Source organism: Numida meleagris, chromosome 6, assembly GCF_002078875.1.
Source record: "Numida meleagris isolate 19003 breed g44 Domestic line chromosome 6, NumMel1.0, whole genome shotgun sequence".
NCBI classification, from domain to species: domain Eukaryota; kingdom Metazoa; phylum Chordata; class Aves; order Galliformes; family Numididae; genus Numida; species Numida meleagris.
Genome location: NC_034414.1, coordinates 3,770,661 through 3,796,671, shown reverse-complemented (window position 1 = coordinate 3,796,671; position 26,011 = coordinate 3,770,661). Strand labels below are relative to the sequence as shown.

At 39.9% G+C, this 26,011-nt stretch overlaps 1 protein-coding gene across 1 annotated transcript in view; it reads right to left on the bottom strand.

Moving 5' to 3' along the window:
• The window catches only part of NELL1 (neural EGFL like 1), a 286,742-nt gene that overhangs the window by 238,993 nt on the left and 21,738 nt on the right, over nt 1-26,011 (bottom strand). The window contains exons 3-4 of the mRNA XM_021402069.1: nt 24,752-24,902; nt 10,211-10,381 (exon numbers count right to left, since the gene is read on the bottom strand). Coding sequence (XP_021257744.1) covers nt 10,211-10,381; nt 24,752-24,902 — 322 coding nt within the window. The remainder of the gene's footprint in view (nt 1-10,210; nt 10,382-24,751; nt 24,903-26,011) is intronic.

The following is a 26,011-nucleotide window of genomic DNA, read 5'->3' as shown; positions in this document are numbered from 1 at the left end:
TTGTCACTTCTTCTGGTGAAGATGCCAGCTTTTACCATATTTAGCCTGTTTTGCTACAGCAGAGCTAAAAGTAGTGTCTGGGTCAAAAAAAGACCTTGAGTGCAGAAGGAGATATCACACATACTTTTCTTAGAAAAATCAAGGCCAACTCTTATAAAGTCATGTGAATTTAGTTACTTATCTTCAAACATGTCAATACAGAGTGGAGAGCTACATAGTTCAAACATAACTTTTCAAACAAATTCTCCAACTTGCCAAAGATATTTTGGCTGCTGCTTTACCACTTGTAACTATTGTTATCTGAGTGCCAGAGCATAAAACACGTAGTATTAGGGGTCTATATGATGCATGCAAATATCCACTACAGACAAGAGACAACTCCACTTATATTACTAAAGCTCTCAGGTTCGCTAAAAGGCTCCCTTTAACATCAGCAAGCTTTCAAACAGGTTCTAAACGAGAACACTGATTCAAGTAGATTGTTAACAAGAAGGCCAAAAGCACATCGCACTCACTTGCTACAATACTAAACATCATTCCAATAATTCTCACGCATCCCAGATGCCAAGTATCAGTAAACCAGGACTGGGCAATCTAAAAGATTCTACAACTAAGAGGGAGAAAATAATTCAATAGGTTCTTCCAAGAGATAACAACAAGAAAATCTCTTCTACCACAAATTGAACAAGAAACCCGTAGATAAAGTGACATAGATACAAGATTAAAAAACTCTATTAAAGTATCCATTAAGCAAGTAGTAAATAATTAAGTCTATCTTCCATCAGAAAGCAATAGGTAGACACGTTCATCACCATGGCACAAAACATCACTGGTACTTCAGATTTTGCAGCAATATTAACCCTTAAATAACATTCTATTAGATCAAAGAGGTAAAACCATGGTTATGGGGCTTATCTCCATTTTGTCATAAACTGTTAAGATTCCTGTTGGCATTCTACATAAAACATTTGTTAAATGAGAACTGGCACTGCAGAAATTCGGCTTCCATTACGCCTACCTGCATTATGCAAGGACATGCTGGGCCCTGGCCCAAGATCTACAGCACATGGATCTTCTCAACCGGCAGCTTACAGCCTAGAAACAACCCTTCCTCACAAGCATGGAACATCCTCTTTCCTGTTCCAGGCTACTCTAAACTGCAAGCTCGCTTTACCTAGTGCACTGAGACAGATATGACTGTGAGAAGATTCAGGCTCTCGATTCCAAGTCCTTTCTGTACAGCAATAAAACATCAATTTAAATATAAGCCAACCACAAGCAACCTTTCTGCTAAACAGTTTCTCCTACCCCTCCAAAAACATTATCTGCTGAGAAGTTAATTGCCCTAGAGTATCTTGTCACAGGATCATCTCATCAAGGCATACATGTGATCACTAAATATTTGTGTACAGTCATCAAATAATCTCATCCCTGTTCCACAGCCAATTTCTATTCATGACTGAAGGTAGCTACGAGTTGAGGACCATGGATTTTACTTATGAACACCCTGCCTGTGCCTCCCCGCTCCCACCAGAGCCCTGCTATTAGTTGTCTCAGCACCACACAAGGGCACATGGCTCTCTCCAGAGCTGCCAGTGCTCCCCATTAGCTGCTGCTTCAGTAACCCGGCACAAGGATGATTCATTCCACGTCCCGCAGTTCCCACTGAAGGTTCATCAGATAACCCTCATCTCTGTTTTCCCACGGTATTTTTCAACTGCCCATTTTAGCCTTGGTGGTTTGAAAGACAACATTACACTCTCTCATAATAACTAATTGGGCATGACTGAGAAAGCGTACAAAACATACAGTAAACACAGAACAAGCCATTATATTGGTTCTAAAATTAAGTTTTGATGGAAACTGCCAGGCCAACAGACAGAAAAGCACTACCCAGGGACAACATTCAGGTTTGGAGCTCATTTCTCTCGGCATCTGACATGCTCCAGAGGTGAAAGCGTGGCTCAGCTGAAGTCAATGAGATTTTTCACTGCTGACTTCAATGGTGCCAGAATTTCACTCTGGAGACACTGTACAGCATATCCTTCAGTTGAGTTTAAGGTAAGTGGCTGGCATGACCCAGGAGGAGTCAGCTAGGGCTGAGGAAGTTCCTTCAGTTGCGTTAGTTGGCACAGTGATTTGCTTTCATTCTTATCATGCTGAAGTGAATGCTGCTAGAATTGCAATTATGCAATGCAGCTTCCATTGATTCTTTCATTAGCGACTGGTCTCAGGTACAAAAAAAAATTACAGAACCAGAAATAGATCTTACTGCTATGCTGAACACTGCTCCTTCAAAGTATCATTGTACTGGTACTACCAATTCTAATGAGTCTTCACATCATTAAAAACTAGACACAGCAGCCAATTTCTACTGCATTATTTAAAAAAATACAGCTCACTAAACACAGATCCATGAAAAAATTGAGTACTTCCTGAACTCCCAGAAAAACTTCACTACCTGAAACGCGATACAGGACTGCCTTTGCCATTCCCTCAGCCCTTTTCCAAAGCAGCTCTCCCCCCACAGGCACTCTGTTGCCCCCACACACTCAGTACTGGGCCCACTTGCCCCGACACTCAGCAGGACCATTCAAACATATCAGAGGACTGGACAGAGCTCTCCCACATACAGCAAGTTGCAAATATGCCAAGGGGCTCTGCGCGACACATGAAGTGAGAGAGGACAACACACCACCACTGCAGCAGGAACCTTGCTGCCACAGTCACGGACACCATGACCCCAGACCTTGACACCTTCCACTCCCAAGCACCTGTCAGCTCCCCACATCAGGGAACAAAGGCGATTACTCCTACACCACTACCTACTTTCAGGGCTGGCAGTTTTCTCGGACACCAAGTAGTGCAAGGATGGGCAATGTCAGATTTTGGGTAACAATAAATGATTCAAGCAGACTCTATACCTTGCTGCAACAGCCTGAGGATTTTGATGAGTTTACATTTCCAAGAATTACTTTTCAGGAATTATCCCTGTTTAAAACCATCAAAAAAAGACTTACCAATAACTAGAGCACTTCAGACAACTCTGGGCTGGTTTCACAGACTTCGGCAGCCTTGCTGCTGTTTTCTCGGTCACTCTCACACCCCACAGTACTCAGGTGGTTTCATATCATTTGGAAAGACTCTGGGTTATTTGCTGTGTGGAGATTCAGATCTCAGCCCAGCTTCTCAATAGTTCAGAGGGTTCTCATCTGCAGTTTGGCACAAGTCCAATGCTTTCCATTAAAGTATCTACTAAAATTATACTACCATTTTTTAATTCAGCTCCATTATTACCCTCTGTGACCTCCAGTTCTGAACTCAGACTTCAGCTAACCATTTTACAAGGGAGAGTTCCTTTCCGTTGTGGATCTCTGCTGGTCTTCCCGGTTGGTGCAAGATAATTGTTTTTACAGTCTGAGAGGAAGAACCAAAACTATTTGCTTCATGTGGCTGATTCTCCAATTATGACCATCTCCCCCCTGTCCCTGTGACCCCATTAGCACTCCAGCAAATGAAAAGAAAACCTAACCAAGCAACGGGAGGCTTCTCCTGAAAAAGATCCACAGAAACGAATCTCCACATAGATTTCAAATTATGCATGCTAAATTTTTCAAGGTCTGTTCTTATAAGTAATCATCCCAATTTAAGTGATTACTGCTTTATTATATAAAAAAATCAAAATGCATACTGGACAAACATTTAAAAAATATCTGAGAGTGAGATAATACACCTATTCACACACTTTATGAAATGACAAACTCAGCTGAAACTTGCCAGTCTTGACTTAACCTTATTTCTCTACCATTCTCCATCCCCTCTGACACTCCCACAGCATGCAAACAGGATGAATACAAGATGCCAGTAGCGAAGTATAACTCATTATTCCCATTCTGCTGAAGCCACAAACCTGCCTATCAACAACTTCAATTCACTGTAAAGCACCATCAGCCCCCAAGTCTATATCAAAATAATAATAATAAAAATTTTGAAACATTGTTAATTCCCCATGCAGCAGTAGCTGAGCTCGCAGCTATCCAATATTGGCTCCACAGATTCCATTTGAGGCCCTTAACTGAACTCTTGGAGGCCACCTTCTGCTCTTCACTAACAGGCACCAGCAGGACCTGGTTCAACTCCTAAAGGAAAGAGACTGCATGCTCTGCTCAGAGCAGGAGCTAGGCAGCCTCCCTGCTGCAGCACTGCCCCACACCAAGCAGCCAGCTGCTGACACTGCTGGTACTGCCTGGAAGTGGTTATCTTCTAGAGGTGGGCAAAGGCAGCCAGGCACAGCTACAGGTTATTTGTTTTCTATGGTACTTTTTCAGCACTTGCATAAATACTTACAACCTTCTCCCCATGCTATTAATGCAGTATACAAAAGAAGAAAATGACTAATTCATTTAGGATTAAAATAAGAAATTTTCAACATGGACTAGACTAAGACATGCCATCAGCCATATCCGTACTATCATTCTGCTAATGTCAAGCATCCAATTAAATGCTCTGGCTGTTAAGAAAAAATTAAATATAAGAGAAAAAAGATGTATGTGTTTTATTGAGTCAAACTGAATGCATTCTGAGCATTTCCTTCCTGCTTAACTATGCTAACTCTAATGATACAGGACAGACAGCAGCTGACATGAAAAGCCACCTGGAGATCTCTCTTATGCTGAAGAAGTTATTGCCTTTCTGTCAACCAAAAGGAACAATCAGTAGGTGAAAATTAACTCCCAACCCAGCACACCACACATCAGAAGTTGGGCACACCTTTAATGTACAATTAGAGCACTCTGCCTAAGCCACCACTTCTGTGGTGGTTTTTGCTACGGATTAAGGAATAGAGAAGCAATCTGAGACACTGAGAAGTTCTGAGAACAAATTACCTAGCTCCATAACTCTACCAGCATGCCATCTCCTCCTCCAAGGGAAGTGTTTCAACAGGAAAGCAATGAATTTCTCTTGAAATGGATCCCTTAATTTTCGGTAATTTATTATGTTTTAATCCATTGGTGTCCAACCTTTTGGCTGGCCCAGGCCGCACTGAGTGAAAAGGAATGGCCTCGGGCTGTTTATAGGTTGCTCTGAAAGTCATGCCTCCTATTTATTTCCATGGAAATTACAACTGATACAATGAGCACAGCAGCACAGTTTGATAGAGCAAATTCCTAACGCATCAGTCCCGTTCGATGGCAGTGGGTGAACTTCTTAGCACGTTCTCAAAGTGTTTGTCAGAGATTTTGGATGAAATTTTATTTTTCCTGTGCTTCCTCCTTGACAATAATTGTTTGCAAATGTGTGTACTGCCAAAAAGCAATGATATGAATATGGTGTGGCTGTGAGGCAAGGGCTACTTCTCTCTGCTAAGACAGTGTTTATAAAAGTCTGGTAAAGAGACACGATCACATTTTTTAATTGAATATCTGATTGCAACTCTATACATTCCATTTGAAAATTTGCAGGTCATGTTTTCAAGTTGACTGAAAATGGAATCACAAGTATACCAAAACAGTGATGATTTTTTTGCAGCCTTGAAACCTGTTCTCAAAGTTATTTATCACAACAGAAAGACTGCTGTATATTTTTCACCATTCACAGGACTGTGCTTAGCCAATTAATCAAAACGCACACAATTTCTTGCCCTAACTTGAGTTAGCACTGCACTGTGCCCTCCTCCTGGCTCTGGTTTCAGCTCAGCTAGGGTTAATAGCACACCAATGTTTGGTCATTGCCCGGTGAAGGCACGGAGCAACGGGCAGCCACATTGTGAGCTGCGCTGCGCCGGGCTGTGTGCAGGCCATGGGCTGCAGGCTGGGCATCCTATTTTAATCAAAGTCATTAGGTTTGCTTTAGAGAAGTTGAAAACTTCATGCTGGCAGCTGGAAAATCTTATTTATAAGGACTCAGGGGTATTGGTTTCCCATATTTGGACTATGTTGCTTTAATTTATTTATTTTTCCAATTAATAAGGTCTCACTGCTCATGCATATTTTATTCCTTAGTGCTCCATTCTAACAGAAGAAACATAAAAGATGTCAACCACATGTTTTTCAGATGAAAACTACTTCCTAGCTTTCTCCAGTTTTATAATCTATTCTCTCACCCTTCACCAACCTCCCCCATCAAACAGCCATCTAAGAGTATCCATCAAAACCAGAGGCTGGATTCATAATAAAAGATGCTCTAACATTTTTTTATTGGAAAGCATTAATTCTCACAGAAAATTGCCTTCTCCCTTTTACACCTCCAGACAGAGTTGAAAGAAAAGAGTACCGATGCTCTCTGGACAGGAGCAGCCTACCTTTGCAGCAGCATGGTTGATGAGAAATAAAACAATAAAAATAAAAAGCAAACAGCCTTCAGCTTACCTCCCCAGAGCAATTAAATACACTGAAAACAATTTTGAATTTATGTCTTAAATTGTCAATAAAAGCATTTTAACACAGTTACTACCACCTCTTAAAACTGCAGCCCCAGCACTACTTCCTCAGTCACTGGTGACATTACAGACTCTGTACAGCTGAAACTAATTCCCAAACTGAAAGCAAATGCCAGCTATTACAAGCACTGACAGTCTCCTGGGGTTGAAAATCTCCTGACAACACAGCCATGCACTGTAGGATCCTTTACCTCTGCTCTTCAAAGAAAACAAAACTGGGAAGGTGCCTGACAGAGCCTATTTCATTACAGAGTAACTCTTCAGGGCCAGTTTATTTAACAGTCTTCTGACAGTTGCTCTAGGTTAGCCCAAGTGCTCACCAGAAAGGCAGCCCCTGACAACCTCCTTTTCCCTACAGTAGGGGAGGTGCAGATCCTAAGCAGAATAAATGTTTTAAAACAAGATTTGTATGCCACTAGTGGGCTCAGCATTGGGGATGGAAGGAGCTGAACAGCACTGCAATTCATTTCCATGTTGCTTTCAGCATTGGTTTTACTTGTGCATCAGCTGAAGATTCATAATGAATATAGTCTTCTCATTTTTCTCAATCTTCTGAACCTTATCAAAATGTTCCAAATCCAGTGACATTGATAAGTTTTTAGCCTGGACTTACATGTATCTTCCTGTGTCATCAGCTCCAAGCTCTAGCACCAAACTCAGCAACAACTGTTGTTCTCTGTTTTCATGAAGGAGCACAACACAGTAGGAACTGATTTCAAAAGGCCACTATTGTACTTGCACACAAGTGTATCTCCCTCAATACATATGCCTTCCCCACCATATCACATACACATCATTACAGTAGCAGCTAACAAACTGTTTTAAAGATGACTCTTAAAGGCACTAAAGGCTTTTACCAGTCCTCAGGTAGCTTTCCCTAACCCTGCCAGGCCTGAAAAAACAGAAATCAGCTTTGAGTTGAATCCAAAAGATAATCAAGTACTAAATGGCAAAGCAATTTTACAAATCAGATTGATGTAGGTGGTAAGGCTGCAAAGAATAAAAGCAGAACTATCTGTTTACAACTTAAAAGTTTCTTCTCCAATGCTTTCTGATTCACTGCAGTTTTTAGAGGCCAGAGGCTACATTTCAGTATCAAAGCAAATCCTGTATCAAAAGTATGGGGAGTCTGGATATCTTTCCCAATGCAAAGACTTTCAAGGCAATCTCACATACAGGCTAAGTTTAGCAGCACCGCATTCACACATCACTCTTCAAGAATGGTCTTCCAAATGCATAGTGTGTTCCAGTAGCCAAAAAAGAGTAATGTTCTTATGCAAATTCACACACATTTGAAACTATGTAAAGTTGCAACTCTCTTGAAGAAATTAGTACTTAATCCAAGGGATGAATTTTCTTCAATTTTTTCTTCTGATTGCCTTTTTTTCTTTTTCTTAAACAAACAAGGAACTGGAAGTAATAAGAAACAAAGCACAGAACTTCTTTCTCTAGACAGACACTCTTCAACCTAACTTCTTGTTACGGTGAATTCTTTTAAAGAGTGCATCTCTGCACGACATGGGACAGGTGAACCTCCTGGATATAATTGTATTCTCCTTCCCTGTAACTTACTTGTTCAATTAAGTCTGCCAAAGCATGAATTCTCATCAGGCATCCTGAACTTCACTAAGAGCCAATGACACCACATTAGCCTAAACTGGAGACATTTACATGTCAAGTCTACAGTCTTTAACACTGGATTCTGTGCATACCTTCAGCTACAGCTTTTCTGACTCTAATATTAAGAAAGCTTAAGGGTTTTGGCAGAGCTCAGAATTACCCCTCACTGACTTGCCCTTCTTTAGGCCAAGCACTTCATTTTCACATCTTCCGACGCTCATTGTAGTGTCAGCCAGAAATGCTGGTGCCAAGATGAAAAAGATGCGGATTCCTTCTTTAAGCACAAAGACGCAGGGGGTTAAAATATAAAGTAAACTACAACACCAACATGCACAAAGGTCTCTAATTAACTGAACTGAGACATCACAGTTCACTGAGACAGGAACCCTCTCGGTTTTTTTTCATTAAAACTTCTACTATTATCTGCCTTCAAGTTATGCTTTCAAAACTATTCCCACTGCATTATTCAGGAGTTGTTATAAACAAGCACAAACACATGGAATTTAGGTATGGATCTGAACTGGGAGTAGCCTAGAGGACACTCACAGATGCATGAGCCCTGTTTAGGGCTACCTGGCAGAGACATCTATACACATTTATCTCCTCATATGACAGCATACTTTATTCCATAATCTTATTTATCTATTGCTGTCTGTTACTGTAAAGAAAATCAACCATGATTCTTTGCAGCTCTCTTGTCCATGGATAGACTTCTGTACCAAACAGGCTTTTTGCGTTGTCTTCCTTCAATGAAGTACTCAAGAAGCCAGACAGCAAAAAAAAAACCTCATAAGGGGGTCTTCCAAGAACACACTTGCTATTCATAAGAAAAAAAAAACATAGGACATGATGAGTAATCTGTCCCAAAACCCATTATGTCAACAAACAGAAAAGTACACTGTGGTAAGCCAAGAAATAATACAACAGATGAACAACTAAGAGTAAGGTAAGTAAATCAGAAGACTGAAATGAAGACAATCATTTCATGCCTAAATGAAATTAAAACTGCTCTAAGCACATAATTGCTTTTAGGGTCCAAACAAAAGGATTTAATAAGCAAGCTCGCTTGAGATCAAGTTTTCACTATCAATAATCAATGCAGCTGCAGAAAATGGTTGCAACTTCCTTCTCAAAACAGTACTTTATAGTTACTTCAGTCAATATTAAAGCTTTTCCAGATGTCCCAATGACCCCCTACTCCCACAATAGTCCCGTAACTTTATTCTGTCCACCTGTATGAAACAAGGACTATAGAAATAAATATCAGCTGTCACTCAGTCCATTCAAGTGTCACAATTCTAAAACTCATGTGCTGGACAGATGTTCTCACTGAAGGCAAAAAAATATTTTGATACTCATTCCAGCACTAGAATAACTGAAAGTAATGGTTTGTTTTCCTCATTCCTAAAGACTATTTCAAAGGTCCCAATTTTGAGTTTTTTGAGTTTCCCCAACAATCACTAAGTTAGCAAAGGCCAGGCTTCAGCATGTTGGGAGATCATATCCCAGTGGAAGAGAGAGATTCTGGGGGAAGAGAGATTCTAGGTTTGTTGCTTTTCTATTCCTTGAAATCCTGACAATCTGCCATTCTGCAGTCTTCACAACTTCTACACAGCAACCAAGTGAAATGACGGACAGAATACTCCTCAGCAAATAAACAGCATCCAGTTCTGTACATGCAAAAAGAAGCTTTCATGTTTCTCAGAAGTTTCCAAGCAGAGCGCTGGGTGGAAATCAAAATAAAATGTGCATTGCTTGATTATGTAAAAGGAAATTAAAAAGGCTCTGACAAATCTCTCCATTCTTCAAGTTTTCAGGTACACTGAGTGAAGCAGTTCACAACAGAACAGACTGCACACCGATCTATCACACTTAAATGCAATCACAGTCAAACATAACATCAGCAAGTGCCTAAACTACAGAGACGCATTTAATACTCCCCAGTCAGCAATCAACCATTTCCACATTAATTCATAATTACAATGTATTGTTTCAGCTTAATCCTTTATTTTCCTTTTCTTATTCTATTGCAGTTAGCTGTACTTTTAAAATTAAGCTTTTTTAAAAAAAAATCTCTTTTTGCAATGTTATTCTTGGGCGGTAAGCAGAGAGCATTTTTAAATAAATAAAACATTGAACATATTTTCTTACCTGTTGCAGTCCACATGGAGCAGAAGGTGGGATGCACTAAGTGACACTGCAATCCTGTGCCACTGTCCATCTGCCAGACGGTATGGGAACACCTCTGTTCTTGACTTCCCATTAAACCTGTAGTGATATCTAATCTCATCCCGTAAGCCACTGCTCTCCAGTTCAAAATAGCTGTATTTAAAACATAAGAAGAATCAGTTCCATTTTTGGTCTATTCATTGCTTCTGACATTTTCTTCTTAATTCATAGACTTTCTTAAGCAAACACTACATGGAAGGTCATCATTTGAGGACATTACTCAGCATAAATCATCTACAAGTTCATTTTCCAAAAAGAGGTAGAAAGACAAGTACTACACATTCAGTGCATTACAAAAATAGCAATACCATTTACACAAAAACAGCTCATGTTCAAAGCCATTTGATTGTCCTAGAAACTGAAGTCCTCTTATTATCCACAGAACAGGCTCTACAACAAGAAAATGATCCTTATTCTATTCACCAAGATGTTTTCTATAAATGCAGGAGTTGTAGGCAATGCCAAAATAAAGGACCACGTGTATCATTACCAATGAACAAACAAAAAGCCATTAAGGGAAGAAAGCTCCAGGTAATCATTGAATTTGTATTCACTATTCACAAATCTAGTTTAAAAATTGTTTACTTTTAGGACTCCCTTACATGCAATTGTGCTTAATTCATTTTCTCAGTTTTATTTTTACAGCTGTAATTGTTCAGCTTTACAAGGGAACAAAGCCTCCTGGCTAGATTAGGTGTCTCAACATCTGGCATAAGCAATCAAAGCCTTCACAGAGTTGTCACAAGAGGATAGTCTTTGGGCAGTACTGCCTTGTTAACAAAGTAAAGCTATTAATTGGCGTCACACTGGCAGGAGGAGCCAGATCTTTTTCTAGGGTGAATTCAGCCCTTACCAGTGGCAATGCACTGACAGCATAAATTACTAAATCTCAACTTGGACCTCAGATCATGCAGAGTACTTACAGCATGTCAAATCAAGTTGCTCTTTTTTCCTTTTAAAATGATGGCCTGCTTACAGAAAGGTGACAGAAACCTCCTTTTGTACTAGAAAAACTCCTTCAACGAAGAACAGATGTTAGGTTTTATGGCTAGTCCTTACCCTGCCTGCCTCTGCAATGTCATGTTCTCCCAACTGGGCAATATCAATGTAACTCTGCAGTTGAAAGTTGGATGCTGATTTGAGGCGTAAAAATCAAAAACAACCAACCAACACAACAGTAATAAAGTCTATTTCCATAACACAAAAGAAAAAAATCCAAGATAAAATAATAAATACCTAGGTACCAATTTTCATTCTCACTCAAACCTTTTACCCAGCTCAGCTGCACGCAGATCTCATCAGCTGGTGTGGACAAGTATGGACAAGGCACATGTAAGATTTTTTCTTACCAGTGAAGCAGAGGCTACTCAGAACCAAGTTCCTCCCAAATAATTCAGCTTTTCACATTTCGTGTTACAAAATAAAACAAGAGATGGAGATGTTCAACAGATCACAATAGATTGAGAAGGGGAACATCAAGACAATGCTTGACCAAAAGAAACTCCAACCCTCCTTCATACTGACAATGCCTTTAAGTTCAGATAGCCATAAGATTTTTTTCCACATAGAACATAAACATTATCAGGTCACCTGAAACAAACAATCAAGAGCAAAGCAGATAGAGGCAAAACTAAAACTAAATGAAAGCTGGACAGACTTATTTATGAATAAAAGACACGCAGTACAGAGAGGGAAAAATAAGAAAGGTTGGTGTTGTGATGGAACTGCCTGGTCTCATACATATAAAAGCACGAGGAGGTCAAAGGAACAGGGCTTCTCTAAACAGAAGAGCAGAATCTTGATTAACTACCATCACCATCCCCTTTAAATACCTTAACTCTCATAAGAAATCTGGAGAGGAAGTTATTATTTTATTTTGATACTTGGTAAAAACACAGTCAACATAGAGAAGATACTGGATAGTACTAGGGCAAGAATCAACAGTGAACTGAAAGGTTTCGTAATTGCCATCTTCTGTCAAAGCTCAAAAGGAAGTCATTGAAGAAACTTTCACTCTTGTTCAGATAAGCAGCAGAGAGGAAGAAAAATAATATCAAAAAAATACCAAAGAAAGGGAAGAAGAGTGATGCATTTCTTACACACAAAGTATTTATATAAATATAAATATATTTACATGGTTGATCATAGAAGAGCCTGAGAGCAAGGCTAACCGCATCCCAGGCTGCACCAAAAGAGGGGTGGCAGCAGGGAGAAGGAGGTGACTGTCCCCCTCTACTCTGCCCTTGTGAGGCCTCATCTGGAGTAATGCATCCAGGCCTGGGGCCCCCAGTACAGGATGGATGCAGAGCTGGTGGAGCGGGTCCAGAGGAAGGCCACGAAGATGATCAAAAGGCTGGTGTACCTCTCCTATGAAGAAACATTGAGGAAGTTGTGCTTGTTTAGCTTGGAGAAGAGAATACTCTGGGGAGACCTCATTGCAGCATTCCAGTACTTGAAGGGAGCTTACAAGCAGGAAAGGGACTGACTTTTTACATAGTCTGATAGTGATAGGACAAGGGGGAATGGCTTTAAACTAAAAGAGGGGGAGACTTAGGTTAGATGTTAGAATGAAATTCTTTACTCAGAAGGTGGTGAGGCACTGGAACAGGTTGCCCAAAGAAGGTGTAAGCCTATCCCTGGAAGCACTCAAGGTCAAGTTGGATGGGGCCAAGAGCCTGATCTAGTGGTTGGCAGCCCTCCTCACGGCAGGGGTGTTGGAGCTCAGTGACCTTCAAGGCTCCTTCCAACCTAAGCCATTCTGTGATTCTAGGACAAGCTACTGCTGTGGGAAGCACATCACTTCCTGCAGTCACTCTTCACGATGCCTTGCAGCTATGGAGCTGATCACTTACTGCACAATGTTTTGTTTGGTATTAAAAAAGGCAATACCCAGCTCTGGGAATGGCAATCTGATATCGCACTTACATCTATGCCATATTATTTGAACAGCATGGGGAACTGCAAAGCAACAGTTTCCATCTGATAAGCTTTAGCTTCAACTGTTACTTCTGAACTAAAACCACCTTGTTGTCAGTCCCCTGACTAATTTTATAAAACGCCCAAGTGATTTGTTAAAACTTACCACAATAGACAGTGCTAACTATACATGTATACCTGCTGCACTGCCAAGTGCCTCAGGACTGTACACGACACGTTCTACCTCTTCCACATTACCAGAAAAGAGGATGACAACAGACAAATTCTGCACCTACTTTTCATCACCCTTCAATAAGGACAAATCAGAAGTAGTTACACTCAAACATCAGCAAACAGCAGTCAACAAAATCCCAACAGCGGAAATCATCTGGTTAAGCCCAACTCACATCTCTGGTATTTAAATACAGCACGGCAGTTTAAACCAGCACTTCTGCACTGATTTTTTAATGTTTTCAAGATGAGCAAATTCGGAGATCTTGTCTAGATAAACACATACACAGGGCTACGTCCACAGCTCAGAAGGTACAGTGGTATTTACTCAGAGTATAATTCATCTCCAGGTAGCTTTCTTGGTAGAAAACGTTTTTTCTTTTCTCCTCCAAACGGACTCTAGAGGAAAGCTTCTTCAAAAGCAACTCACCTTTGAGTTCATGTGCCATTGCACAAGTTCTGATCTACTGTAAATTTACAGGTAAACAAAGGGGGGGAAAGCTTCCACGCAAAAGGAAAGAAAATCAACCGGTCTCCAACATGCATATCTTCTTATACATTCTTCCCAATGTTTTAAGAAGAAGAAGGAGAAACACAGGAACAGAACAAGTCAGGGTTCCTTAAAGTATTACAGCATCTGGTAAAACTGAGCTGGCCTCCCATACTTGTACTGCCTGAATAAATGCATCAACAGCAAGTGTTAACTTTCATTCTTGCCATGAGATCCATATCAATAGCCCCAGGGAGACAGCTGAGTATTACAACCAGTTCTGCTGCTGCATAACAGCTGCACGAAGTCTGACTGGAATGGGTCTCAGATACGTGTGTCAGCTCGTTGCTACAGTTAGCCCCCTGCTGCCCTCCTCATCACTTTTTCGAAGACACATGTCAGAGAGCCACCTATTTGTCAACTTGTTAGCAGGAAGCGATGCTTTCTTGTTTTATTTATTTCTCATTGAGTGGGGTGTTTTTTCTTTTTAAACAGACAAAATCATTTTGACAGATTAAGTTCTCAGAATGCATGTATTAAGAAAGCATGCTTTGTATTTATGTTCTGTGAACAGCATGATACGACCTTGGTTGAAATTATTCCACTGCTAGAACTTCCATACTTGCTAAGCGTATAAGCTACTACTGGCTTCTTTTTACGCAAATACAGAATTCAAATGTTTTCTATATATGTGACAGCGGACCCTCTCATTCAAATCCCAATGCATAAAAGAGAGAAAAGCAAAAAGGTGTTTCTAAATTCAGATTAATTTTATACACATCAAAGAAGTTGGGTTGTTTTAAGGTCATGGAATGTGCTTTACAGGCGGACTATATTATTCCACAATTAAGATGCTTTACCATTCTTTTTGACAACTTTTGCGACCCATATCTACCTCCCATAAGGGTACAGCTATGAGAGGATAATGACTGGCTTACTGATGTTTACTCTTCAGGTACCTGAAAGCATACTGTAAGTTGGAAATACATTATATGGATGTAATGACCCACGAAAAAAATGGAGAAGTCAATATCAACATTAAATAAAAACAAGACACCTGAAGTTGAAAGACCAAAGTATTTTTCTCAGATGAGTTGGTTTAATCCACTATCTGCATTAAAGAAACATATTCATGTACTCATCATACTTAACACAGCAGTGATCTTAACGTGTGACAAACTGATACATTTCATTCAAGGATGTTACTGCTTTGATGTTGTGAAAGTGGCCAGAGGGAGAGATCACAGACAACAATCACAACCCCTGGAACAATTCTGGAATAAATGTTCTTGTGAACATCTTTAGTGCATACAGCACTCACTGTTCTCATCTTTATGATGCTAACTATCATAAGACACTAAAACACTGCACAGGAAAGACAGGGCACCATCTGGTAAGGACAATCCCGATTAAAGGCTCTGATCAGAGCTCTAAGAACTAAGGCATAACTGATTTTGCACATCGTTCAAGAAATCATCCCCTTTATCACATCCAAACATAAATAAAGCAAAGTAACCATTTTGACTTGACAACTTCTGATCCCTGATCAAGTGCCAAATGAAGCCCTGCAGCCTCTTTCAAGAAGCAGCATCAGCACTTATGGCAGATGTTTGTAGAGCTACTGAACAGATGTCCCAGGTCAAGGCAGCGGGCACAGATGGCATCCCCATGAACGTGCACAAACTCGGGGATGCCATCTAGTCAAAACAGTCATGCATCTGCTTAACTTTGTATGGGTTAAGGTCACAAATATCACACGAGTTCGAGAATGGAAGCACTGTTCACCATGCACAAGATGCAGCAGCACTACAACATCAGATCTCTCAAGTAGTGAGAAAATAATTGCCAGAATAGTAATCAGACTTGTTTAATGAGGTCATTGAACAGAAGATTCTGGAAAGCTGTCAGCCTGGTCAAAGCACCTGTTGTTTTTGTTTTTAAATAACAAAACAAATTTGAGGAAAGTTCTATGACCTTTGGATGTTATCAACTAGAAATTCAGAAAGCTTCTACACCAGTTTGTCTCTTTGCACATGTTTACAGACATAGACTTTTCATTTAATAGCATCATGCCAAACAGAATATCAGAACATTTAAGGATGTTAATGAAAAAAACTACTTCAGAAACACTTCTGGATATATTCAGAAAAAACAGCCAAGGCACCTGAGTCCATTACCATGCAGATTGCAGGACTTTCAGTCTGCACAGATTCCGTGACGAATCACAGCTCATTACACTCCTGGCCTAATGCTGTTCCTCACCATTGACTGAGTCTGTGTGCACAGTGGTATGCACGGCACACTGTTACTTTGGTTCTGCCAAGTGGTTCGGCCTGGCCAGCAACAGAAAAGAAACTGTGACCATGGTCCAGTGCTCCCCTGATGGAAAGCAAGCGAGGCTATGAGCATGCATTAGGAACGCTATGCTAAATTCTGCAGCTGAGCTGGTAGGCCTGTACCCACAACCATCACCACAGTCAGTGAAGCCATACAGAACAGAAGCGATGCCTCCGAAACAAGAGAGGCATCTCACTTCAAACCAAAGTAAACTCTCACCTTGCAGTTGTTACCACAGTTCTGTAAGGATGCAAAACTACAACAAGTTACAGCTGTCAAGGTAAATATCTCAGCTGCTTCCACAGGCGCTATTCTTCTACCCCAGTTACTAGAAAGTGACAGGATAAAGACTCCAAGTTCTGAAACATTGTCAAGCACTAGGTTTTGAAGAAATGCTCTTACACGCTCAAGTGTGCAGATCCAGCTCTCTGCCACGTGAGCTTTTGCAGCTAGTTTAAATACGGACAGATTGAGAGGCTGCACAGCAAAACCATACATAGCAAATCTTCACTTTTGTGGCATTAAAGACTTACTGCTGTTGCAGAGATTACATACCGATATCAAAGGTTCTGAGCAAAATCAGACTGACATCTGGTAGCACAAAAGGTACAGTGAATAGGAGAAGGATGATCTGTAACACTGAAGGTATCTTGCTGAAAAAAATCAGATTAACTTTCTACAAAAGCAAATGCAAGTGCTGAATCCCGCATGTTTCGCTCTATGATAATCTGCAACTCCAAAGTATCCCTCCTATACAAACAAATCCAAAACAAGCCAAAACTTTAAATTCTCAGTTCTGTCAAATCTTTGAAGTTAAAGCCCAGAAGTTCAATTTCAGTGTGCTGTTGTCTGCCTAAACATAATTCTTTCAAGCACTTGAGTCCTTTCACTTCAAATAAAAGGAACAAAACCCAGTCAATTAACATCTTTTTTTTCTATTCTGACAACTCTGAGGACAATGGGAATCGTGTTATATCAACCTACCTTGAAACACTTAGCAGTAACCACCCACAAGTGACATTTTCTATAATAAACATTTATCTTCTGTTCTACAGATCTACAATTCTATGAGGCAACTGGGCATGCAAGATGCAAGGCTTTAAAGCACTTATGATGCTCAAAATATGCATTTGGGTACCTGCAACAAGGCAAAGATCATCCAAATACAAATTTACTTTCTTACTTGATCATATAAGGAAGAAAACGTGACCCCAGCATCTGCCTGCTGGCTAAAATATAGCACGAGTCAGAGCTGGTACAAAGCAGCTACTAACTTTCACGGTCATGTGTTGTAAGGGCTGAGCTTATGTGCTTCTGTTTCCATTTCATATGTCTAAGCATCTGCCTTCACTGTGGATGCTACCTGCCTGTCTGAAAAAAAAAAAAAAAGACATGGAGACTCCCTATGCATAGGGAACCTAGAAGAGAGCCTATTATTTGAAGAAAGGCGATGACACGCCTTCTCTGACACTTCCTCTGAAATACACACTGCTGCAATAAGTGAGGCTTCTCTGCCAGACCAAGTTTCTGCAGAAGTGATCAGCCAGCCAAGAAATGGGACCAATTTTGATTATATTCCCTCACAAAAAGCAGGCGCTGATCTTACAGAAAGGGGTGGATGCAGCCTAGCACTACCTTTGCTGAAAGGGCTAGTCTCATTCTGCTGTATGCTCACATTTCAACCTTATCCTTTGCATCCGATTTAGCCTTTTAGCTGCGACAAGGCACGTCAGTCTGAGAAACTAATCAACAGAAATGCAACCTGACAAAAAGAAAATAAAAAAAGGATTCTCATTTATTCTTGTTTCACCACCACTCCAAAACTGAATCATCATGTACTGCCACAATTGCTGTATCTATAGCAAGGAACACAACCTGCAGTTGTGCTCTGGACTACTACAGAAGCCCTTGGCCTCTGCCTGCCCTGCACGCTTCCTCCTTGCCCTCCTCTCCTCCCCGCTGCCACCAGCAGCCTCCCGCAGCTGGGAGCCCTTAGGGCAGGTACTGTGACCATCTTCCTTCTCACAGGACTGCACTAAGGGCAAAGCACACATGAATCTTTACTAAACTGCAAAATAAATAAATAAATCAAAAGTGAAAATAAAAATCAGGCATCACCTTGCCTCATGTCCAACTAATGAAATGACCACCTATGAATAATATGTTGTGAACATCTCAGTCTCTCATTACCTAGAAGAGTTACAGTGTTAATGAGCAACCAAAATTCAGAGGACAGTTTGCAGAAAGTTGCCTTCAGCCTAAATTAGAGACATTTCAGTGCTTTTCCTATATCAGAGAACCATAAAACAAGCCAACAAAATAACTCAGCATGTTGGAGAAGACTCCTGGGGGACCCTCACATTCTGCTCCTGGTTGACCACAACATTTCTGCACTGTCCAAACTCAGTTTTAAAGAGTTTTAAACTATCAGCCATTCTGCTCCAATTGCCAACAAGGTCCAATCAATGTGTTTCAACAGCTGGTTATCAGCAGCATGTTAATGCTCCAGAGAGACAATAATTGCCAGCCTAGTGTACATAAAACACCTGCTCTCAGCAGGGAGCTACAAGATGGAAGGTCGCTCTTGGACCAGTAACTTCTTTTTCCCAACATTTAAACCAGTGGAAGATACATGGAATATAACATTTCTGCCTCATTTTCCTCTTTTGCATATCTGAATCGAAGAGTTAGGAGCAGGAGGGCACTACTCTATTTCCACTTGTATGTCTAAAAACCTTCTGGAAAAACATACAGGAAGCAGAGGGTCAAGGGGGAAAGATACCTAGGTGCCTCTCGTATTTCATACTACCTGGAGCAGAGGGACAAAAAGAAGGCTGCATCTTTACATTCTCTAAACAGCGTGCCAGTTGAGCAATTTTACATATAAATATTAATGAAGACATGACCTCTACCCTAAAAGAAAAAGGTTAGTGGATACATTTGCAGAGTTTTTCCTGCCTTTTGTTTAGAATACTGGGTATCTCAGAATCCACTACACTTATACACATCTTGCAGAGAATCATCTAACACATAGCATGGGCTAAATCCAGTCTTTCAGGTTTATAACTGGGTCCAGAAGGCACTTGCACAGGTTTCTATTCATTAATTAAGTTTTTTCAGTGCTTCCTTCAATTAGCTCGTTACCTGCTTAACATTTTAAATCAAACACCATATCTCCATACTATATTCCAGTTGTTAAACAAGAATGTACAGCTTTCTATCCACTCCTCAGCTGTCTCAGAAGCTGTTTCTAGTATAGCTTGGAGAAGTATTTAACTTAGTAGTGAGTTCCAGCCAGGACCCTGCTGCCCATCAAAAACTGACTCACTACATATAAAAACCTTTCACTACCAGTCTAACATTCATCAACATCCTTCCAATTATTTCTACCAATACAGCTTGCTGTTGCAGAGCGAAGGGCCGCGTTCTCTACTTGATAAATCCATTTTACCACAGCAGTGCAATTAGCTTGCAAGCTTCCAAATACCTGGCATGAGAAAGTTTCTGAAGGACAGGTCCTAGACATAAGTTAGCGCTAAACGTTAAAAGAATAAAAACATTTTTTAAAAAATCTCAAAAAAAACCAGTTTTTAGTGCTTACTGTAAGACACTCTTAAAAATGTTAGTTTCATTTCTTCCTAGTTCTGTCACGGTGGGATCTTCCAATTCTAAATACTCTTCAGAAAGAATGACACAACACATGAATAGAAAGTTAGTGTTAATAAGCATGAAGCACAGAGGACAGACCCAGGACATGCACAAAAATAGTACAACAAAACAATTGTGTTTCTTTTTTCCTTGGTGCTTCTTAAGTAACCAGTAGCAGATGCAACAGTAACTTCTTTGTGAAGAGAAGTGGGGGGGAGGGGGGAAGACTGAGTACTTCTCAAGATTCAATGACTTTGAAAAACGCGTATAATTCAACCTTGAAGAGAAGGTCAGTATGTTTTGTTTTATTTCTTATGAGTAATTTCTGGGTAACAGCTCCTCTGTTTACTAGTTAATTTTCACTCATTCTGCATTACAATGTTTCATTCCTCTGCTCTCCAGAAAAATAAAACCAAGGGTGATCAACAAAATCTTTGGAAGGCATCTTGTTACAGAGCAAGTAAATAACCGACAGGTTACTTTCAAAAGATCAAAGGGAATTTTGCCTGATGAAAAGTGAGAAAATCTGGGTCAAGGTTGTTACCTACCACATCGTGACCAGACAACAGCTTGGCTGCCAGCTGCCTCCTCATATTATAGAATTATAGAATCATAAAGGTTGGAAAAGACCTCTAGGATCATTGAGTTCAATGGTCAACCCATCCCCATCATGCCCACTAACCATGTCCCTCAGTGCTACACCTACATCTTTCTTGAACACCTCCAGCGACAGTGAGCCCCCCCAAAACATAAACATTGTGCTTCCTCTTTTTCCTTTCGGGTTCCTCCCTGGACTGAAGGCTTTCTGATACCTTAGACCAAACAGACCTACAATATGAGTAGTGATTAAAGAGTGGCTATTTCAATAAATAAACAAACAAAATGGTATAAGCGAGTCAGTGGTGTGGCCAGTAGAGGAGACCTGCACCCACCATTGCTTTTCCAGGTGCCTTATCCATCGTCTCCAAGCAACATAACCCTACATTTTGTACGTTCTTAATATATGCTAATAAAATTAATGCTTTTCTTTCCCACTCACTGTCATAATACTACGGTACTGTAGGAAAAGTTTATGGCTAATTTGGGGACAAAATTTTCACACCAAGAGAAAATAGTCTTACAGCAGTCAGCTGTTTATTAATAGTGCCCTCCAGTGGTCAGGCAATCATAGTCAGCCCCTTTGGTGATAGCCAATATTTTAAACTAGCCTGAGCATCTGAGCATCCTTGGCAGATTTCTCCAGAGGCTGATCTTGGCCAGTACTGAGAAGGAGCTATCAATATATCTTCAACTCAGGGAGTGAAGAGAAAAAGGCAATGCTGACTCCCATTTCATTTATGTTATGGGGCTTTGGATCATACAAGGTCAAAAGACGTAAGAAACAGACAACTCTGAGTGAAACTCTACCAAGTCACTGTTAAAATAAGGATTCAATATGGGTGGGTTTTCAGGCATCTTGATGGCCTTTTCCAAGCTTCTTCATGGCTGAAAGACTCAAAGGCTGTGAACAGCTTACAAAGATCTAGATAGAAGGGGCTAGCATAATTCTCCAACAAAGAAAATGGTTTCTGCATCTCTACATCCACAAGTTACAATTTCACCCATCCTTCATTATATTTTGTCCCCTAAACATCACAAAAAAGTACAATCTGCAGATTCACCTTTGTATTCCAGATAACTAGCACACAGTCTGCACACACCAGACTGTTCAATTAGACTTAATCTGTGTTAATTAATCTTTCAATTTTCCAAGCTGCATATTAATACATTTGGATCATGAAAACAGAATCTTTATCATCATCAAGTTGATTCAACAAGATAAATGCATCTTTGTTAATATTTTATCATCTTCTCTGCAGTATAAATCCTGTCCATCAAATGATGATATAAATTAATGACTAATCTCTAAATGCTGTGAGATACCCAGTTAATATAACAAAACAGCATTTCTGAACAACCGACTTCAGGGAAAGTTCTATTCATATTAGTTTAATACCTTTTGTATTCAATTTCTGTTTATTCATAAAGATTTAAGATTCATTTACCTATATATTTCTAAAACATCATAGATATCTTGGTTTCAGAGTTCCATGTTATCAATGAAGAATAAAATCCTGCAAATATATGCTAGAGAAAGGCAATATAAACAATCATTCAATGTATTACTACCTCATAAATTTTCACTTGTACCTTATAGAGATTGTCTTCACTACATGACATTAGGCAAAACAGCTTTTTGAACTAGTTATGCTGACATAGATAACTTAGAATAAAATCTATTTCTCATCTGCTAAACAGGTGTGCAACAAAAGGTCTCCCATAATGACACGAACTCATCTACCAGTAACTAATATGGCTGCTGCTTTTATTAATTTATTGTTGACCTGCATGTTCGGAAGTCTCAGATTTTCAATTTTGCAAATTTTGGTACACCAGCAAGTCAAAAATCACTATGCCATAAGTACAGTATTTCCTATTTTCTATGTCAGAGGAGAGTTCTTGGCTTTTCCATAGTCAGAAACTATACTAGTTAGGTAATAAGGTACGCCTAATACTTGTTCTCACAGGTCTTAATCACTCTGAATCAACGTTTCTTACTAATTTCTTTGTATTGTCTGTTTTCACAGACACATGAAAGTTCAAAACATCTTAATGAAATAAAAGACAGAACAGAGCCATATTAATTACCAAAAACTTGTTAGGAGCAACAATTTTTACAAGGGATTACTGGTGCGTCAAGGACCTGTGGCACATGTCAGTTCACGTCAGGCTAAAAAGGAGTGACCTGAGCAACTGGTATAACATCCAACTGAAAAAAAAAATAAAAAAAGAATCATGCTGAACAGTCTGCTATTTCACTCATTACAATCTGACCAGGGTACTCCTCAGCTCTGCACCAGCGTTACAAAGTATTTTCCCCATTCTCACCGACATTATTCATTCCTGTCATCATAGACCTAAGGGTTTTAAAGCATTATCCTTATCAAGGTCCAAGTAGCAGCTTAAGACATTAGGGAAAGAAACAGAGAGTCTATTTTAACAGACACACAATACATCTGGAAAAGAGGGATAATTGCAGTAATCCATCTGACTTGCAGAATGTAGCAGCAGTCATTAGCAACACTGGACATGTCTGTTTTGGCTATTACATAGAACTAAGCAGACTGAAACTACTTTGGCTCTCGCACAGAAGTGCAAAGATTTAAGTGAGGCTAGCATCCAATCCTTCAACTACATATAGTTTTAAACAGGCGTGTATTAATTCAGAATACTGGAGATAACCTCAGGGCCAAGGACAGCAGCAGTACATTTTATTCAATCAAGATTACTCCTGCATAGTACATCTTTCTACCAGCTGCTGTCTCTGACTGCCAAGATAGAGGAGTTAAGTAGCTAAACTCAGTAGAGGCTGTATCGAAAACCCCATGTGCCTTGCACTGTATAATCACTGCTGCCTGTCTGGTTTGACCTTGGATTGCTGAGTACATGCATGTGTCCCTAAACGTGACAGTGTTCCCATGTCAGTGTCCATCCTCAATGCTCTCTCTATGAAATAAAAAATGAAGGAAAAAAGCCCTTAAACATGGCAAGTTGATCTTGTTAACCATGACTTCAGAGAGCTACAATTGCTTGGCAAAGCTTAGAGGAAATAAAAAGTAGTGACAAAAGGAATGATGGGGTAAGAGGAGGTAAAAAGGAAGAGACAGAGAGATGGATTTTTGTGTGACATAAAACAATATTCTTATAGAGAGAGAACAGCCCTGAAAATGAAAGCAGGAGTAAAGTAAGAGATCAGTATGAAAGCTGAAGTGATGGAAAAGTATTATGATCAAGTAAGGAAGAATTAGAGTCCTTCTCCTGGTTGTTCTCATTCAGATGACTACTACTGAACAGCCATCACTGATCGTTCGGTCAAATAGAGTCACTACCTTCTCCTTCATAGACTGCCTCAACAAAAGGCAACAAGTGGGGCTAGTAATTCTGTACCATAGATATGATTAACAAAATTAAATGCCAACAGGATCTTAAAAGAAACATTGCAAATTGAATTTGAAACGGAAGCAAACAAAAAACATGGCATTACTTGTATTACAACAGAAGGTCACACTAGATGCAGAGATCCTTCAAGCCCTAAGAGTTATATATACTTTTTAAAGTTACAAATAGTTCAAGTTTGCAAGACACTGTGTGACACAATACACTCTTTACAACACCAAAACATCACTGAAATCAATCACAAGGTGGGTTTTTTTTGTTGTTTTTACAGCAACTGCTATTTGCTACTGTAACAGCTAATGAAAGAGACCTTCTCATTATCTCCTGCACAGACAATAAGGAAAGAAATGCACACAAGAAATAAGAATATATTGTATTTATGCCAGGAAAAAAAACATACATTGCCGGATCGAAGCACACGTTTGAAGAACAGCTTAACTGCAGAATCTCAGAAAAGCGAGAATATTATTTTAAGATATTTTAAAGCATAGTGAAGCAGGAAACATGAGTTTAACTTTCCTGAAAAAGCAAACTCCAAGTGCACGTGATAAACTAATAGTAGAAACTGCTTTACAACCTCCAAAATACATTTTGTCTATGCCTCATTGGTTTTTACCCTCTTGTTTCTTAATTGGAGTTATTTTATGGACCAGGACACATAAATAATGCACTCCTCCTGTTTAAATAAAATATAGCAAAAAGTAGCAATTGCAAACTATGTTGAGAGGCTTTAACTAACGTGTCCGATTTTACACCTGCCATTTCAACACACTGTCACAATGGGCCACTGAGCACTCAGTACTTTTTATGTCACTACGACAACAAGAGAGAAAATTTCCTCTTACCTGTGCTCTAACTCTCGGATGGACAGCACAACTCCTGAAGTCGATGCCTTCTGTCGAAGGGTCGCCAGAAACGTGAACTCACTTTTATTCCGAAAGAGCTGAACCAACTTCTCACTCACATGGGGCGCTGCATGGATTTCTCTTTCTACATCTAAGAATTTTATTTTAAAAAAAAGGGGGGGGGGAAGGGGGAGAGGAACATCGTTCCAGTAAAAATGCTAAGTCAGAAAGATTCAGATTACATTTTTCATTTTCCCATCAATATTTTTCATTTTCAAGAGTCATCTACCACGCGCTACCGCTGCATTTCTTCAATGAAAAAAACCCAAACAAATGGCACCTTGTCAGCATGCCCACTTGTCACTTTGACAAGTTCACAAGTGGTCAGCTACTGATTTTCTGACAATTTTTAATGGGATGCCGAGCCTTTTGTGTCTGCTGTGAGCAGATTAAGTTGCTGTAAATAAGGTGTGCTGCAGTCAGATAAATAGGCTCCTAAATTCTGAGGAGTCTCAGGCACTGCCTCTCCCAACACAATTCAGCAGGCTCCTATTTCAGTTTTTACCACCAGCTCTGTTACCTTCTTTCCATTGTACATCAGAGGAAACCTGTCCTTGCACTGTGTAAGGCAGAGATGTATTATTGCTAATAATGCTATATGGCTGTGCTTCTGCCCAAGAAATAAATACAAGACATGCTTGCAATATGCTATCGTTTCAGGGATTTCTCAGTTTAAGCAAGCAAAGCGTGACAGCTCATGCAATATTTATTAAACCACAGTGTGACCAGGCAGATCCAGAAATATTTCAGTCTCACTAATCCTGTCCATGTCCAAGCAGCAGCATGCCTTCTCTTGTTTCATCTTCTAAGATTCAAATGCACAATCCCTCAACACATTCATTTTTATTTCATCCTTTTATTCACAATATATCATCACTCCCAAAGATGATTAAATGACAAAACAGAGAAATTCTGACATTTCACCTTCCCACCCCTTCCCATGTTGCTCATGCTGGGCCTTTGTCACACATTCGCAAACCTGTGCTGCTTGCAGTTCCTGGATGTCACAACCAATTAGAAGCCCGGGGAGCTTCCTTTAGAAAAGGTTTACTTTGAAGCCAAAAATGCCAACACAAATTCTCAGCCAGTAGAAAACCATATAACTCTACTGAATCCTGAGAATCTGGCCCAGCATGAGCGCTGTAATACACAAAGGACTGATGAGATTTACAATTCAGAATTTCACTGCAAGAAAAAAAA